Genomic DNA, 18,546 nt, shown 5'->3' on the forward strand with positions numbered 1-18,546 from the left:
AAGTACACTCCTCAATCACATGCACACAGCACTGCAGGGCTATTGAGGCCACGCCCCCTGCATGCACCGTGGACTCCTCCATCACATGCACAGATGATTGCTTGCTTAAACCCTGGAGGCCACACTTTTGAGCCCAAAGCACAAGACTATTGAAGCCACACAGTTGAGGCTGCGGATTATATAAAGTCAAGTAATTAAAAAAAAATAATCTTTTTATGGGGTAAATATATTTGCTCTGTAATGGTATTACTGTTTAACTTGCAAAAATTAAACAGTAAAAATACAGTTGCTAGCTAGCTGGTAAGTTAGGTAAGTTATTTTTCATTTCATTGACCATTTAAGAGGCTAGCTTATTATAGCTACCTCAAAGTTTCCAATTTGGAATATTTCAAAAATTCCACAGCTTAGCTTCCCATGGAAAGTTTCCGGAAATTTACCGGACATTTTCAACCCCTTTGCAACCCTAATTCTCATCATCATATGCAGCAGGCCATAGGAGGGGAGTGGCAATATTAATTTCTAGCAAGATTAATTTTGAGCTCACATTTGAAAAGGAGGATACAGAAGGGAGATACATTTTTTTAGAGGGAATTTGAATGGAACATTGATAACTCTGTTGAATATTTATGCTCCCCCGAATTCAGATTGGAGGTTTTTTAGACAAATATCTAATTTGATAATAGTGGAATCTCAAGATGTTTTAATTTGTGGGTGGGATTTCAATATTAGATTAAACCCTAAACTTGACTCTTCAAAAGTACAGGTTGGTCAGCCCAGTCAAGTAAACAAAAGGTTAAATGTGGCAATGGAAAACATTGGGTTAATAGATGTCTGGAGAGAGGTAAATCCTTCGAAAAGAGACTATACATATTTCTCTAATCCACATTCGGGATATTCAAGGATCGATTTTTTTTATCTTTCACAGGGATTTTCACTGGGTTGGTGACTGCAACACAGGGAGTATGGATATGTCAGACCATAGCTCTCTATATTTGGAACTGCATTTAGAACAATACCAGAGAAACACCTTCTGGAAATTAAACATTCATATATTGAATCATATGGAGGACCAAATTTTACAGAGTTTTTGGAACAAAATGATAATGGTGAGGTTTCGCCTCCAATGTTGTGGGACACATGTAAAGCAGTGCTAAAAGGTAAGATAATTGGATATAGTTCCCATTTAAAGTGAAGCAAAAAGAATTGGATCAACTACAAGCAGAATTAACTCCCTAAACTGACCATTGAACAGAGTAACCGACTTACAGAAGAAGTAACTGAAAAATAAATTACAGCAGCCATAGCTCATCTTAAATCAGGGTTTCCTTCAGAGTGGTACAGGGTCATGGGGGTCTCATTGATCCCTATGTTGCAGTCTACCTTTAATTTGGTCCTTAAGAGGAACACTATACCTCCCTCCTGGAGGGAAGCGATAATTTCAATTATTCCAAAGGAGGGGAAGGATAAATCTGAATGTGGTAGTTATAGACCGATTTGTGTTTTGAATCAGGACTATAAATTTTTTACACATATACGAGCCAAGCGAATAGAGGGACTGTTACCACATATCATCGGCTTGGATCAAACAGGATTTGTATGTCAGAGACGAACCCAAGATAATATTAGACGGACCCCGCATGTAATAAGTCATATAACGGACAGTAAGTTGCCAGCAGTACTCGTAGGGTTAGATGCAGAAAAGGCTTTTGATTGCATAAACTGGTCTTTTCTGTTTAGAGTTTTGGAAGAATTTGGATTTCACCATTCTTTTATTAGGACAGTACAGGCACTTTAGGATAACCCGAAGGCAAGAATTAAAATCAATGGAGCAGTTTCAAACCCATTTACATTGGAACGTGGAACAAGGCAAGGATGCCCAATTAGCCCACTCTTATTCGCAATTTTAATCGAGCCCCTGAGTTAATGGATTAATCAAAATAATGATATTAAAGGAATATGTATGAAATGAGGAGAACAAAAGATTTCCTTTTTTGCGGACGACATATTGTTACAGCCATCCAACCCAGAATAATCTCTCATCCAATTATTTTCACTTTTGGAACAATAAGGATCTTTTTCAGGTTATAAGTTGAATGTCTCAAAAACACAAATTTTAGTTTTTAATTACAACCCCTCAGAAATTGTGAAGACGAGTTATAACTTGAAATGGGAAGCTGAATCCATGAGATATCTCGGGGTTGATATACTTAAGGACCTGTCAAAATTGTTCTCAATCAATTTTTTGCCCCTGAACAAAGAAATTAGAGAAGACATAATGAGATGGGATTCAATGCCCTTTCTTAATTTTGGGTCTCGTATTGAACCAGTAAAAATTATGTGTCAGACCAACAGTTTCAGGAGTGGGATAAACTTATATTGAGATACATTTGGGAAGGGCGAAGACCAAGAATTATATATCAGAGTTTACAATTGCGGCTGCACAATTGAGACCATTAATGTTTGCGTAATCCAAAATAGAGGTCAAGATGGAAGGAGATTGAGGAGGACATGACGGGGGAGTTCCCAATTCAAGCTGCAATAGGAGATAAAGGGCTAAGGAATAAGTTAAAAGAAATGGGAAACCCTTGGGTTGCTTTGCCACTTAAGCTGTGGAAGAAGGCTCAAAATCATTTGAGAGAGGTGACAAAAGTTCTGAGATGATGTGCATTTGACCCAGATTTTGTGCCTGAAAATTGGGATGGGATGTTTAGAGGATGGGCAACAAATGGCTTAAAGCACTTTTTTGAAAAAGGGAGACGTGAACAATTTTCAAGAGTTAAAGATACAATACAATCTGAATAAAGATCTAGGGGGTTGTTCTAGGGGGTGCAGTTATTTATTGATAAAATTTTAGTTAGAGTGTGGATTATAAGATGGTGGAAGGACCAATCATTCATCGATGTACTATTTATACAGGTTTGGATGTGTTGTGGAGATTTAACTGTAATGTACTGATGAATGCTAAAGGTAAAATGCTATGTGGAGAATTTTGTGAGCCATGAAAATACCAATAAAAAAAGAATTGAAAAAAAAAAAAATAGAAACAGCAGAAACACTGAAGGTAAGGATTTGAAGATCAGGCCAGAGGAAGTAGGTTAACGCAGCTGCTCTCGCAGGATTTTGGGGATTCAGAAGACACTCAGCAAAGACAGGGAGGGAGGAAGAAAGTGTTCAAAGTTCCTGTACATTCCTGCTGGGAAGCGTCATAAGCTACAGCAGAGTTTCACACACAAGAGCCGAAAGTCTAAGGAAGGAAGGAAGGAACGAACACTCTTCTACCACCTTTAATCAGATTAATCTTCTAAATGTGTGAAAATCTTCGTTAAAGGACGAAGCACCTTGATATAATGAAGTCTGGTTTCATACTGTATGATGTGATATTTAAGTTTCAGCATTCTTTTAAGCAATTTTAATGAAGTTAAAATACTCCTGACCTTTGTTTCTTCTACTACATGTGACAATCACCACAGTGACACGATTTGTGATGAACACTAGCACTTCTTTTTAAGCTTTGATATTCGCTCTCTCTTTCCCCCAATCCACACCTGCTATTTTTTTCATTTGTTGACCAGCTTTATGATGTTGCACTCATCTACTAGGCAGAACTAGTACAATAAGACGCCATCTCATTGGCTGATTGGCAAGCACATTGAAACATACCATAAGTATATTACACATGTTTAGCATATAGAATGTAATATTACTCGAAATAAAATCCCTCTGGATCCATCGGGCGAACTCTGCTGGTCCACATTTCTCTGGTGTTTAAGATGCTGCTGTTGTACGAACAAGCGTTCACCTCCTCTTGATATTTTTGCATATGTAATACTCGCCGGTTTTTGAGAGTTCATTATTTTAAAAAGAAAAGATAAGTATATTCATCTGATAGGCATGACAACAAAAAAGACTGTAACCACAACTATTTTGTTATACCTGGGGGATTTGTTTAACACGACCACGGTGCTTGGAGTCACTGCAACATTTTTTTTTATACCGGCTCCCAAGATGGAACTTTTCTTTCATATGAATGTCCATATGAATGTCGGCGCAATTCTGAATCACTTGTATAGCGTATTGTTATCTGCACACAGGTATATGTGGTTTCATTACAGAAACATGCAGCAGCACCACCTCATGGCCACTAACTGCATCACTGTCAGTGTGTGTGCCACTGTAGCGTTACTGCAACACTTTTCTTTACTGGACAAGGGGTTGTCACGTGAAACGTTGCGTAAACGGGGCATAAAACAGCTAAAATAATTAATCAGTTTAACTATTTTAGACATTCTTAATCATAGATAAATTTCCTGAATTAAACACATTCTCCAGTTTCAGAGAGATTCTACAATATTAAAAGGTTTTAATTAAAGTTTGCAGCTTTCTTTAAATTCCGTGTCTGCAAATCAACCTGAGCTGGTGGCCACTCTACTGAACCAGTTGAGCATAAAATAAGACATTTGTTTCTAAAAGTAAGTTGAAAAAGTGCTATATGTGAAATAAAAACAGACTTATAATACAAAATGCAGACAATGTGTACAGATCTAATTGTGTGATTTGGCTCTTAATAATGTAGAAATGAATATCTGCTCACACAAAAAGAGAGAAGAATCTTGAGAAGAAAGTGGCCAAATACTGTTGAGGACAAACAACAGAAAATACTTATAATTTCGCTGAAATGGTTATTTGGACTTTTTCTTTATTAACAGTGATTAACTAGCTGTTATTATATATTATATCATATATATATTATATATAATTTAGTCCTGTTAATTTCAACTTTCACTGTATTGTCTTTTTAAAGTTTTGTTTCTTTCCACACCACTTGTATTTAACTCTGGGTTTAGCTAAATGTTGAACCAGGGTTTGACTCCAACCGACAATCTGTCATTCTTTCTTCTATTTTTCTGTCATTCTTAGATGGAGAAGGAAACTGCATATCCCCCAACCCTAACTGGAACAGTATAAAGTCTCCACCTCTGAATCTGGTTTTGCAGGTTTCTTCCTATAAAAATTTTGTTTTTTCTTTACTCCATCTCCTCTTTTTTCTTATGTGGAATTATATTTTTTTCTCTGTAAAAGTGTCTTGAAATAACTGTCGTATTTGGCGTTATAGAAATAAAAAAAGAAAAAAGAATTGATAGTTCAATCTTTTTTTCTCTCTTTCCGAAATATCTAAGTGAATCATTTTAAATAACTGATATTGTTTTCTTTTTTAATTTACTCTCCTCTTTCCTGACTTAAAATATATAGAAAAAATATAAACTCATATTTTAATCATGTAGATACAACAAACAAAATGTGTAACCATAACTTTTTAACTGCAAGTGAAAGTACCGTTTTCTTTTTCTTTCCCCAAATTGTTGGCTTCCCAATATTTTTTTTTTTTGCACAAGAATAAATTCAAACAATTTGAAAAATGTTTGAACCAAAAGTTTCAGACCCAAATTCATTTTATTTTATTGAGAATAAAAATGCAGACTTTAGGATAAATTACAAAACATAGCGCAAGTTGGATTACTTTCGAAGAGTGTTACATTATAATTAAACAGCCGGTGGTCCCGCTCTGGGGGGCTCCTCAGCCGGACTGTGACCCGGAAAGAGACGCAGGGTCCCGTGGAGCGGTGCGGGGACAGAAGACCCGGACAGGAGGTGACAAACACGGCTCTTACCGTGGCTGCTGAAGCGTCTCTGTCATGCTCGATGTTCTCCTCCCGGCTGCTGCAGTCACTGTCCCCCGCTGTCTGCTCCGCTGCACCTCATCTACAGCGCCCCGAACACCGAGAGGCTGCCAGTGGGGAATCCAAGATGGCCGACAATATGGCTGCTTCCTAACGGTCGGAGCCAAGAGATGCCAGTGGGGAAAACCAAGTAGGCGGTGTTGCGGGCGCCGCCATATTTATTTCTCGGTCGCCGCCATCTTGAAATTGTGCTATGCGGAAGCATGGACGGAAATGACGCAAAATGACGCGCCGGAAGTGACGTACAGTATATAGAAGCCGGCCCACAGGATGTGACGAAATGGACTGAACGTGAAGGAAGATACGTACACGAAAGCGAGAGGCTGCCAGTGGGGAATCCAAAATGGCCGACAATATGGCTGCTTCCTTATGATCGCCGCCACATTGTTCCGCCATTTTGTTCTGAATCACCACCACAGCGCCATTCTCGGTGGGAGGCGGTAGTACATGAAATATGGCCGCTTCCTGCAGGTCGCCGCCATTTTGTTCAAAAGCACAATCACAGCGCCACTGTCGGTGGGAGGCAAGAGTACATGATCCGCAGTGCAACCTTGCTTCTCCAGAATTGAAACTCCGCCAGTGCGGTATCAAGATGGTGGCTTACGGGCGCTGACATACTTGTTTGCGGATGCTGACATAGTTGTTAGCGGTCGCCGACATAATGGCACACGGTCAGCGCCATACTATTCTCAAAATTGAAACCCCGCCAGTGCGGTATCAAATAATGGCGGTGTAAGGGCGCCGTCATACTTGTTTGTGGTTGCCGACATGCTTGTTTACGGTCCCCGCCATACTTGTATGTGGTCGCCGCCATATTTAAAAGGCAAAATGACGTCAGTGGCTAAAGTTGGCTAAAGTTAAAGTTGGCTAAAATGTCCAGTTCTGGGAAGCACAGGTACACTGGAAGGTACATCCAGGTAGATTGTATCTGACTAAAGCTCAGAGAATATTTATAAGGTCCAGAGCCAAGTGGATTGAGGAAAGAGAAAACACCATCATATTCATTAATTCATTCATTCATTTTCTTCTGCTTCACGGGGGTGACAGTCTGAGCACTGTCACCCAGATCACATCGCACCAATTAAGAACCTTCCTGCAGGTGGTGAGCCCACGGGAAGTGGGACACGAACCCACTACCTAGAGATTGTTAAGGCAGGTGGGAACCATAGACTGTTGCAGAGAGAGGGTGAAGATGGTGGTGAAAACCTCCGATAGCTGGTCTGCATAGGCCTTAAGAATACTTCCTGTAATAATGTCTGGACCGGTGGCTTTCCTCGCGTTGACCCGACGCAGGGTGGCCCTCACCTGGTGCTGTTGCAGCTTGATGGGGGCGTCGGCCTCTGGTGGAGTAGGCTGAGGGGCGGCTCACGGGTCGCTGCTTCGCTGGTCAAAGTGAGACAAGAACTGGATGACCTGATCAAGTGTGTTTTTCTCCCTTGTGGGGAAGTTTACATATTTCTGGAGCTTGGGTAGGACAGTCTTCAGGTTGGCGTGGTTGAAGTCTCCACCTGCTATGACGATGCTGCCTGGTTGTGCTGCAAGTTGCCGGTTGATGGCGAAGTGTAGCTTCTCCATAGCTAACCTAGCATTAGCCTGTGGTGGCATGTATGTGGCTGTGATCATTACCGATGTAGTATTTTTTCAGCTTTCTCAACAAACCTAAGTTTTTTCTAATAGGTATGGACGCTATTAACAATGAACGGGAAGGGATAAAATAAAAAAGGCAGATAAAACGTGACATTTTCCGAGCTGTTTTGTGCAATTTTGTGAAATGACTACATTTCTTCAGCAGTGGACAACATAATTTCATGTGAGTCAGGGTTGCGGAAACACACATACCCACTTTACTTACTCTACTCCTGGATCTTTCTCATGCATTTTATGCAAAAATCTCTTTCAAAGATGTCAAGATTCTAAAATGATTCAATTCAAACGCTGTTCTGTTTGGTCTTAACTTGTTTTATTTGGATGAATATATTCTTTAACTTTCTAATGTGTCAAAGTTGGTGACATTGTTGGTAAATCATGATTAAACTGGTACTTCCTCTTCTTCAGTGATGAAACATTTCTATTGCAAGGATTTCAGGACTTTTAATGAAACAAAACAGCTTTTTTTGTTATTCGTACAGATCTGTGATGGTTCAACAATCTTTACCGACCCAGCAAAAGATGATTTAAAAGACATTGAAAACACGCCTTTGGCTTCCGTCTAAACTATTTCAAAATTTTGTAGAAAGGGCAAAGTGAAAAGTTGTCTCTTCAGGTTGTTGAAAGGATGTCTCAATTTGGTTGAAAAGTGATCTTCTACACCGTTTATCCCATTCAAGTGCTGATAAAAGATTTATTTATGTTCATAGTTTTATTCACAAAATCAAAATTTATCAAAGTGGTGAGTTTCACCGTGTAGGCTTCAAAAGTTCAGTGCCTTGCGACCAAAGAAACAGAAATGGTCATAACTCAGACATTGTGCAGTCTGCATTAAACTTCACATGCTTACGAACCACCAAACACCAGATGTGATTTAAACGTTGGTATTGGGGTTAAATCTGGTCAATCTGTTGAAATTGTGATGTTATTTGACCACATCGGATGGTCCAATTACAACCCAATTTCAATGACTATATTTGGGCTAAATCGAGGCTGTGACTGAATGACCAGATTTACCCCTAATAAAACAACGTCTCAATCACGTTGGGTGTTTGGTTCTGTTTTGTCAGAAAACACATCCGTCCAATCATCTTCTTTACTGCTCTGTCCACATGTGGTTGTGTTTGCAACAAGAAGAATAAACAAGCTTATTTAACCAGATTCGTCTGCTGGGAATCAAACAGATGATCCGAGCTGAAAGCCTGGTATGATCCAGACGTCGGATGTGTGAGTCCACCCGAGAGCTCCGTGTACATACATGATTGACAGCATGAATCTCAGAGGTGGCAGCATTGCAGCATTCTTTGTTCACGTCTCGGGTTTATTTCTGAGCTTCAGCAGGTCATCGTGACCTTCATGCGATGCTTGAAGTGAGTCAGTGGAAAATATTATCAAAAAGGTTTTTGAAGCCAAGATCAACACCCGCGGTGCGACACGTAAACAGTGCTGAGAGGAATAAAACCCAGGGAGTGGCGCAACAACATCAGGTAAAGCTGCCACCATGACTCCACCTGCTCTGCTGTCTGCAGCTCTGCTGCTTCTGCTGCTTCCTCTGACTCTCGCCGACAGTAAGATCCACACTTGCTCACTGCTGCGCTGATCTTTAGTGGAGTTCAGGAGTCTGTAACCTGCAGCTCTTTACTTCTTCTGGACTGGCTCTCGGAAGCGTTCTGAAAATTATATGTAGAACAATTTTTCTCTTATTATTATCGTCGTCATTATTATTATTTAGTTTGTTTCTTTGTATATCTGTTTTTTTTTTTCATAAGGACTCTCCTGGCTATGGTTAAAAAGGCTAAAACAACTAAAACATCTAAAATGAATAAAAAACAGAAAAAAAGAAAGGATTGGTGAAAACAATGCCAGATTAGCTTAAAAAAAGTCACCAAATTGTTTGAAACTGTCAAGAATGAAGCAAAAACAGGTCAAATGGTTAAAATGGCAAAAAGTGACTAATATGACTAAAACAACTAAACTAACTGGATCAGATAAATTCAGCTAAATAGGTTAAAATGGCTACATTAATTGTATTATTATTATTGTTGGTATTTTTAGTAGTTTATTCTTGTGTAGTTAATGCTGCCACAGAGAATGCTGTCACTGCATTTTACTGCTGATGACACTTTTAACATTGCTTTCAGTGACAAAATAGAACTATTCTATTCTATTCCATTCTATCCTGTTATTGTCTATTAATTCTAAATTATAGACATGAAACATCATGAATCTACATTTAGCAAAACTACTTCAAGAACTTAATAAGCTGTGTGATCTTTTCCGATTAAACGTGTTTTGTGGCTAGAAATGAATTTTATTTAGTGCAAAGTTAGTTATTATTCAATGGGACATCTGTCTCTCTCTGCAGGTCTGGTTCCCCTGGATGTGGTGGTGGTGAACAGCCTGCTGGGCTCGGCTCCAGAGTTTCACACCACTAATGTGGCGTACAGAGGAATCCTGCTGGGAGCTCTGAGGAGACTCATGGAGTCCAACAAAAACTTCAAGTAAGAGTCTGAACTCTCAACAGGAAATTACTGGTTCCATTCATACCACTCTATCAAAGCTTATTGGTATAGCACTGTACAGTAACCTGCAATTACCTGAAGTGCTGTACATCCATAAACACAAAGTGAATTCATCAAATCTCTAAAAATACATAAAAAAAACCCCAAATACTTCCAATTGGAATCTAAATTCGACAGCAGGATCAGTTCATATCTCCGTCTGGCCTGAAGAGCGAAGCATCTTGCTGTGTTCACAGAGTTAACGTCTCTGATAGGTAAGCTGGGCCAAGGACACCACCGCCTTTTAAAACAAACATTAAGAGCCTGAAATCTATTCTAAAACCAACTTCTTTCACATCTGGAAGGGGCAAAGTGCCAAACTGTTTTTTTTTCTAAATGATATCAATTGAAACAAAACTCTTCCCTACAAACAAGTTTAGATTGTGTTTGCTTTGAGTAATTAAACCCAGAAAGAAAATATAAGATTAAACTTTAAAGTAACATGAAACTCTCCTATTGGTGGATGAGTGAAACATTTTTAAAATGAATGTTGAGGAACTTGAACGTTTTTTTTTTATTTGCAGAAGAAGTTTATGGCGAGCCCCCAGATCAGTTGGTAGAGCATGAGACTAACAATCTCTAGGTAGTGGGTTCGTGTCCCACGCCGGTCGTCACCTTCCCGTGGGCTCACCACCTGCAGGAAGGTTCTTAATCGGTGCATTGTGATCTGGGTGATGGTGCTCAGACTGTCACCCCCGCGACCTGGAAACGGATAAGCGGAAGAAAATGAAAGAAAGTTTATGGTAGAGCAAGCAATGTCCATAGACGTCCAAAACACGTCTGTCCGTCCAGGCCGTAATTTGGACGTCTATCTGACAACCAGAACTAGTCGAAAATAGACGTTTTAACCAGGTGGTAATCTGGATGTCTATTCAAAAGCCAGAACTAGCTGACAAATGACATAAAAATGATAGAAATTATAACAATTATTTACATCTAAGACACCCAGAATCAGTTGAAAGAGACAGGCCATAAGCTGTCTGTTAAGTCTAACTGCCTGTATAATTATTGATTTGTCATTAAAATAATGAGGGACGGCGATCACAACAGGCATGTGAAGTTTAAAGCACAATGTCTGAGTTGTGACCATTTTTTGCTTTGGTCGCAAGGCATTAACTTTTTAAGTCTCCATGGAGAAACTCGCCACTTCGATAACCTTTCATCTTGTGAATACAACTATGTGCATGGGTAAATGCTTTATAAGCACTGTCAATTGTCATAGTCAGTTGTCTCATTGGCGCACTGGTTAGTGCTCGTCTCATAGTTAGAAGGTTGTTTAATAGAAACCACACACCAGATTGAGTTAGTAGTTGAGAATTTTGGCGATTTCGAAAATCTGGTTCCTGTCAGGACTGTCAAAAATTACAAAAATTTGCACCAAATGAAAACTTTATAAGCAGCTATTGGGAGTTATGAGATATGGATTAAGTTCTCAGCATCACCCTGAGTCAACATGTTTGTGATTTTAGAAATATTACGCAGGTGAACAACGGTAGTCCTGCAGACTTGTTTAATGTGGTAGTTGAAGGTTAAGTCCTGATCAAAAATAACTTCCAGGTTCCTCACAGTAGTACTGGAGGTCAAAGCAATGCCATCCAGTGTTACTGCATGTTTAGTCTTTGGTCAAATACTTAGTCTTATTTGAGTTCAGAAGAAGAAATGTACGGCTCCTCCAGGCCTTTATGTCTTTAAGAAAATTTGATCAGTATCACCTGGTTTTATAGATAAATATATTTGTGTGTCATCTGCATAACAATGGAAGTCAATGGATTGTTCTCTGATAATATTTCTTATGGTACACATGTATAATGTAAAAAATATAGGTCTTAAAATAGAAACCTGTTAACCATGTTTAACTTTAGTCTGAGCTGAAGAGTCAAGAACATGAACGAAGTGGAAACTGTCTCATAAATATTATTGAAACCAGTTTAGTGCCGTCTCTGTAATAGGATGTTCTGATCAATAGTATAAATGCAGCACTGAGATCTAAAAAGACCATATCAGAGACCAGTCTGAGGAAATGAGAAGATCATTAGTAACTTTGACCAGAAGTTTGACCAGAGCGGATTTGAGGTTGAAATGTCCTTCGCCAGATCATCTACGGTCGTCCCCTTTTCCACTTACCCCCATGAGGACGCCATGTCAACGCCTAAGAGCGTTCTGGGAGTCAACAATGTGACCCACCGGATGAAAGTGGCGCTCTGGGACTGATGATCTCTTGTAATGTGCAAAACCTTGAGCTTTCTGTAGACTTTATACATCTATAGATAATTTGGTGAAGTTTTACAGTGGTACAGGAGGTCAAAGCAATATAGTGCAGACGTTTGCCAGACAATATGAACCCTAACGTGATAGAGGTCAGAGGTGAGTCTGACCGTTGGTCAATCCTCTTCAATAAGAGCAAATCAGTGACTTCCTGCTCCATCCTGCAGGTTCACCTTCACGGAGCATCCGGACTATGGTCCTTCCCTGCAGAGTGTCAACGGTCTGGCTGGAAACTCTGACGACCGGACCTACTGGGAGCTGCTGGTGAAAACAGCTGACGGAACAATGAAGAGACCAGACGTTGGTGAGTCCAGAGAAATGTTTTGTCCTTCATGTGTACCAGCTGCTATCACAATGACGAAGCACTTCCTGTGTGCAGGCATCGGATGTTACACTCCAAAAGAGAAGGAACAAATCATCCTGAACTTCACTAGGTGGTGAAGATCTTCAGCAGCAGCGGGAGACTCTGAGATGTTTGTTCATCACCATTAAACGTCTTTGAAAAGTCATCAAACTGCAGTAGAAATATAACAGCTCCCTGCTGAACAGAGCGTAATGACGTGTTTGCATGGATTACAGTACATTTTATCTCACAGCACTGAAACTCATTGAAGGAAAAATAAGTCAAAGTGAGGAAACAGTGGAGAAACGTACTGCTGGAGGGAAAACACTCAAATACTGCAATTCATACACATAACACATCCTTGACACTCATGTTGAATAGCTCAGTTGGTAGAGCATGAGACTCAAAATCTCAAGGTACTGGGTTCGTGTCCCATGCCGGGCGCCACGTTCCCATCACCTGCAGGAAAGGTTCGGTGCAATGTGATCTGGGTGACAGTGCTCAGACTGACCTGGAGAAAGCAGGACAAAATGGATGGATGGATAGTTAAGTTGGGATCACTGCTACATTAATAAAAACACATTGAATTGAATGTATCATACATGATCAGTTTGACTGAAACAGGATTGATCTAGTTGTGGTGTTTAAAATGAACCATGCTTGTGTAGAAGTTGCCAGTGTTGCTTGGAGATGTGAACCTCTGCAGATGTCGTGGCACCATCTAGAGTGAAAACAGTACGAAACAACTTCTCCACTCGAAGCCAGTCCTGTTACAAAATTCTAGTTCAAATGTGGCTCGGTTTCCAGGTTTCCGAGAAAATGTTCTGCAACGATAGTTGCTGGTGGATGTCAAAGTAAAAATGAAAGGACAGTACCCAAAACATCCCTAGGCATTTCAGTACATTTTATTCATTAAATAGACCCAAAATGTTAATTTGCTGGCCAACATTACCCATTGATAGACATGATTTGTGTTCTCACATCAACTCTGTGGTCGTAACGTTATAGCTGACTGGTGTAAACAATCAAAATATAAACAAGAAGTACTTTAACCAAACCAATCATCCAATCAGATGGAGTCCTGCACTAAAGTCTGAGGGTCAAGTTAATTTAGGAGTACTAGTATTTAGAAGATTAAATTTCTAAGCACAAAAACTTGATCTTCTTATTCATGACAACTCATGACGATATTGAAGATTGTTTCACATGGCCAGAGTGACACTTCACTGAGAGTAACCGCCATCTCTGGCTAGCCAACAATAGTTTTATCACTGCGGTAATGTTGCATAATTAGTAGCTTGAACTTTTATTTCCATGTTGAAACACTGAGTTGTTTAACATTAATCTGCATAACTTGAATTTCAGAATTGAGACAACTTGTTAAGAGTTTAGTCAATTTATAGAACTGGAAACTTCAAATACAAACACACTTAGTTTTTCAGTTGGTTAAACTTTAGTGCCAAATGTTTCATTTCCAAGGCATTGTGGTTGGTTTTAATAGAAAACATTAATATTCTTAATAATAAAAAAAGAAAACCCCAAACTTCACACCACTGTTTGTTTTCATTATTGCCCTTGTACTTTTATTCTCTCACTTCATTTAATGTTATGTAAGTCTGTGTTATGTGCTTTAAAAGGAGAATGTGTCTCGGCGAGAAGTGTCTGGGTTGTACAGGAGCAGAAAAGAAAGAGAAGAGGCACGTTTCTTAAAAAAAGAAGAAGCGTTTATCACGGTTGATACGTTAAACTGATCTGTACCCATGACATTGCACAATACAAAGGCATGAAAAAAATGAAACATCAAAATAGGTATTGCATCTTCCAAAAGCTAATTTTCCATTCATAAATACTTGTCTTCTGATTTGGGGTTCACTGCAGTTTCTTACAACAGAATCAGAGTTTCACTCTCAATAGGCAGAAATCATCTCGACACATCGAACGAGAGTGACGTGACACTGAGAAATGACAGTCAGCAGACGTTCTGCGGGGCCCACAGCTGGGCTCCGGTTCTTTTAGTACAGTACAACACTAAAGGCCAGGAGGAGGAGCAGAAGGAGGAAGAGGGCGGCGGTCACATGACCTCTGAGACCCGCCGAAGCCGCACACACGTGGTGAGATGAGTGGATGAATGTCCGTGATGTTCCACCGCAGCCAACTCCTGCGCACACACACACACACACACACACACACACACACACACACACACACACACACACACACACACACACACACACACACACACACACACACACACACACACACACACACACACACACACACACACACACACACACAGATGGTCTTTAGTGTAGTTTACATGCCACTTCACAAGGGGGCACTGTGTTTCTGCTCTGCACCAGTCCTCCACACTACCTTCCCCTGTCAGAGGATTCTATTTAACTCTCATGTCTTTATATCAGAGGTCTCCAACCCTGGTCCTTGAGAGCCCCTGTCCTGCATGATTTAGCTCTCCCAGGTCCAGCACACCTGATTGCAATGAAGGGCTCGTTATTGGTTTTTTTTTGCAACCTTGGTGATGACATCATCATTAGATTCAGATGCTGAAGCAGAGAGAGAGAACAAAAACATGCAGGAGAGGGCTCTTGAGGACCAAGGTTGGAGACGTCTGCTTTGTATCATCACTCCTCGGACATGCTGCCAGAGGCTGCTTGCCATCAGAAACAGTTGAACAGTAAACAACCAAATCAAACAAAATCTATGTTTGTTGCACAGATGCTTCAGAGCAATTCAAATGTTTTTATTGACATATCAAAATGGATAAATGTGTGTATTTCCTGGTAATAAGAAGGTCACAATGAGTTCACCTGTAAATGTTATATTGGATTTTAGGTTCATCCTGAAACTTCATCTCAAAGCCAGACATCCCTGACCTTCTGTGAATATTGTTTTAGAAGAGAAACATTTAAAAATGACTGTCGTTTCCTCTGTGAGTCTCAAACTGTGATATTAAAACTGCACCTGAGTGTTTAGTGAAGTTTCAATAAATGGCTTCAAAATGAAACCATGGACAGCAACAGCAGCCTGGAACTGACTGGAGGCATCATGTAAAACTACTTTACTGAAGAGACTTTATTTATTCAGAAGCACTGTCCACCAGAGGGTGCCGACACCCTGCAGGGAAAATAATAATAATGCATTGGTTTTATATAGCGCTTTTCTGGACACTCAAAGACGCCTTACATTGCATTATTCATTCATTCCATACTGGATGGTGGTAAACTATGTATTTAGCCACAGCTGCCCTGGGGCAGACTGACGGAAGCGAGGCTGCCATTTTGCGCCATCGGCCCCTCCAACTACCACCAACCACTCACTCTCACACTGCATTCACCCAGGCAGTTTGGGGTTCAGTGTCTTGCCCAAGGACACTTCGGCATGTGGGCAGGCAGAGATGGGAATCAAACTTGCAACCTTCCGAACGAGAGACGACCGCTCTACCAACCGAGCCATGCCGCCCCGGCATGATCAGAGCATCACTGTGTGTGTGTGTGTGTGTGTGTGTGTGTGTGTGTGTGTGTGTGTCTGTAAAAACTGTACAGGAGAGTGATGAAGCAAAAGAACACAACATTCCAAGAAAAAGACTTGCTCATCACAATAAAGTTTGGTGGAGGTATCATCATGCCTTGGGCCTGAGTGGCCAGTGCTTCAACAGTCTACTCAGTCATTCATGCAGAGAAAGAAGTACAAAACTCACAGTCCCAGATGAGAATATAATTGAAAATCTGTTGTATTAGTTGAAACAGGCTGTCCATATTTAGAAACTAGCAAATTGAACTGAACCGGAGATGTTTTGTAAAGAAGAATAGTCCAAAATACCATCATCCAGAATCCAGACTCATTTGCGGTTATAGGAAACACTTAGTGGCTATTATTGTTGCAACAGTGCTAAAAGTTGCAATGCTAAATATTGATGTGATTGTGTGTGATGATTGCAGCAGATACAGATGTCTAAAAGTTTAAAAATGTGTATTATATTAAATATATATTTTGTTTAACAAGCCAATAAACTAACTGACTAAACTAATTAAAATAAACTGTGAACAATGACTTACATAAAAAAAACAGTTTATAGCGAAATATTAAAATGAATTTTTATTTATCAGAATGTTCAACCTACAATCCAGTCTCAGATGTACGATAATTTCCGGACTATTGAGCGCACCTGAATATAAGCCGCACCTACCAAATCTAAAAAGAAGAAAAAGAAAAGTTAAGTGATGCACTTGAATGCATCACCCATGTATCAGAAGCATGATGCTCTTTAACAGTAAAGATCCATAAATTAGCAGCTTCATTGTTTTAGCTGCAGTGTTCAAAGCATGTGAAAAAAAAGCAGCTTATAGTCCGGAAATTACAGTATATAAATAATTTCCAGATGGTCATTCAATAGTTAAAACCTGACATGGTTAATTTTAGTCTATCTTCACTATGATTTAGGACAGTGCTGTTTTATTTCATCGAGCCAGAGCCTTTTTCTGAAGACTGTTTCTGAATCCGCTTTCTAACAAACAGATTTTATGATTTATTTAGAAATGGCCTGGCCTTGGCTTGATGGTTTTTGTCAGGGGGTTTAATTTGTATTTTATAAATTAGACAAAAGATTTACATTCAGCAACTGTTTTAAAAAGGATCATGACAAGATTCATGGAAAAAACACAACAATAAAAGTCTTGGTAAGGAAGTCTCTGCAATAAAGGACCACAACAATGTCTGAAATTTTGTGACTGTCGGAGTGTAAATCTGTAAATCTGTACCTTGAGACAAGCTGCTGATGCTCCTAGCTGGGGCTGGGTCCCTCTGCAGACTTCTGCATCTGTGTGGAGGAACAGAGGACAGGTCAGCTGCCGTTGGTTCCAAGTGACTCACACTGAGACCAGCCCACACAAGGCTGGGAGGTGAGTGGAAGCGATTCAAGCATGGAGAAAACAGGTGCACGTTCTTCTAGCTACCAGAAGAGGGCAGAGGTGCTCTTTAGCCAACTGAAAACCGAGAGAAGACAAAAAGAGGCTAAAACAAAATAGCCACTGAAGGCCGGAGACATGGAGGAAGCCGAGAAGCTGAGTCAACAGGAGGCTGTTTTACATGGTCACAAACTCAGGAGAGAACACAAAAGGAGACAATGGAAACCTGAAACGTGATCATCCACCAAGCCACACATGGTTGAACTCAAATCAGAAACCAGAAAAATGTGGAGAAATAAAAAGAGGAGAACAAAAAAAAAAAAGAAGCTCAATGACAGGCAGAAGTGTTACTGTACCTGTGAATGTTCTTTTAAGAAATCAGGTAGCTGAAATTCCCCTTTAAAGACCTGGAAAAACAAAGGGCCAGCTTTAGATGTTTGAACCTTCAGGGAGTCCGCGTGAGATCAAGTCTGTGTCGCCAAACCTCATCGAGGCAATGAGAGAGAAATCCTGCACAAAACTCGGAAAACTAACGCTAAAGACGCAGCTGAGGGGATACAGGGTGAAAGGAGGAGGAGGCACAGAGGTTAGGGAAATAAGGTCGGATCAGAGGGAGGGGAGGAGGGGGGTGGGGGTGGGGGTATGGGGGTTGTTGATGTCCTGCAGGAGGCTTGAAAATAAAGAGTGTGTGTTTCTTAGAATATCTTTCCAGGAAAGAACTACTAAAAAGATATATCTACCGTCTGTGGACTCTTTATGTTCCTTTGTCAGGGTTTCTAGCTCTGGGGGTTTTCAGGCCATTTGTAGTGAAGCATCCTCTGAATTAGATCTTAAATAACTAACTCACATTTTTCTGCATTGACCAAGCCTATTTCTAGGATTCTGAAGCGCATCTACATTACGATACTCCGGGGAGCTGATGGGGGTCAAGGGTCTTGCTGGGGGTCAGGGTGACATGTCAGCTGTGGGATTCAAACCTGCGAATTCCCGACCCCATGTCCACTTCCCTAACCTCGAGGCCACCACTGACCACATAAATATGTGACCTTACATACCATTCATGTATCTCA

General features: G+C 40.3%; 2 protein-coding genes across 3 annotated transcripts in view; one reads left to right on the forward strand and one right to left on the reverse strand.

The window, feature by feature from the left end:
- Nucleotides 1-8,886: 8,886 nt before the first annotated feature.
- LOC308107126 (cobalamin binding intrinsic factor-like) lies at nucleotides 8,887-12,703 on the forward strand (the record flags this gene model as incomplete). The annotated part of the gene is made up of 4 exons (XM_080459261.1): nucleotides 8,887-8,953; nucleotides 9,751-9,886; nucleotides 12,379-12,515; nucleotides 12,591-12,703. The coding sequence occupies 4 exons, from the start codon at nucleotides 8,887-8,889 to the stop codon at nucleotides 12,650-12,652; spliced, it is 402 nt and encodes a 133-aa protein (XP_080315387.1). The 3' UTR covers nucleotides 12,653-12,703.
- Nucleotides 12,704-13,435: 732 nt separating this feature from the next.
- tpst1 (tyrosylprotein sulfotransferase 1) overlaps nucleotides 13,436-18,546 on the reverse strand; it is a 78,573-nt gene continuing 73,462 nt past the window's right edge. Inside the window, exons 4-6 of one of the 2 annotated variants that reach the window (XM_080459010.1) lie at nucleotides 17,833-17,883; nucleotides 17,330-17,388; nucleotides 13,436-14,712 (exon numbers count right to left, since the gene is read on the reverse strand). In XM_080459010.1, the coding sequence (XP_080315136.1) occupies nucleotides 17,353-17,388; nucleotides 17,833-17,883 (87 nt within the window). In that variant the 3' untranslated portion in view covers nucleotides 13,436-14,712; nucleotides 17,330-17,352. The remainder of the gene's footprint in view (nucleotides 14,713-17,329; nucleotides 17,389-17,832; nucleotides 17,884-18,546) is intronic. The other variant, XM_080459011.1, reaches the window with a different exon arrangement.

Source organism: Lipophrys pholis (assembly GCF_963383615.2).
Source record: "Lipophrys pholis genome assembly, chromosome: 3".
Lineage (NCBI taxonomy): Eukaryota > Metazoa > Chordata > Actinopteri > Blenniiformes > Blenniidae > Lipophrys > Lipophrys pholis.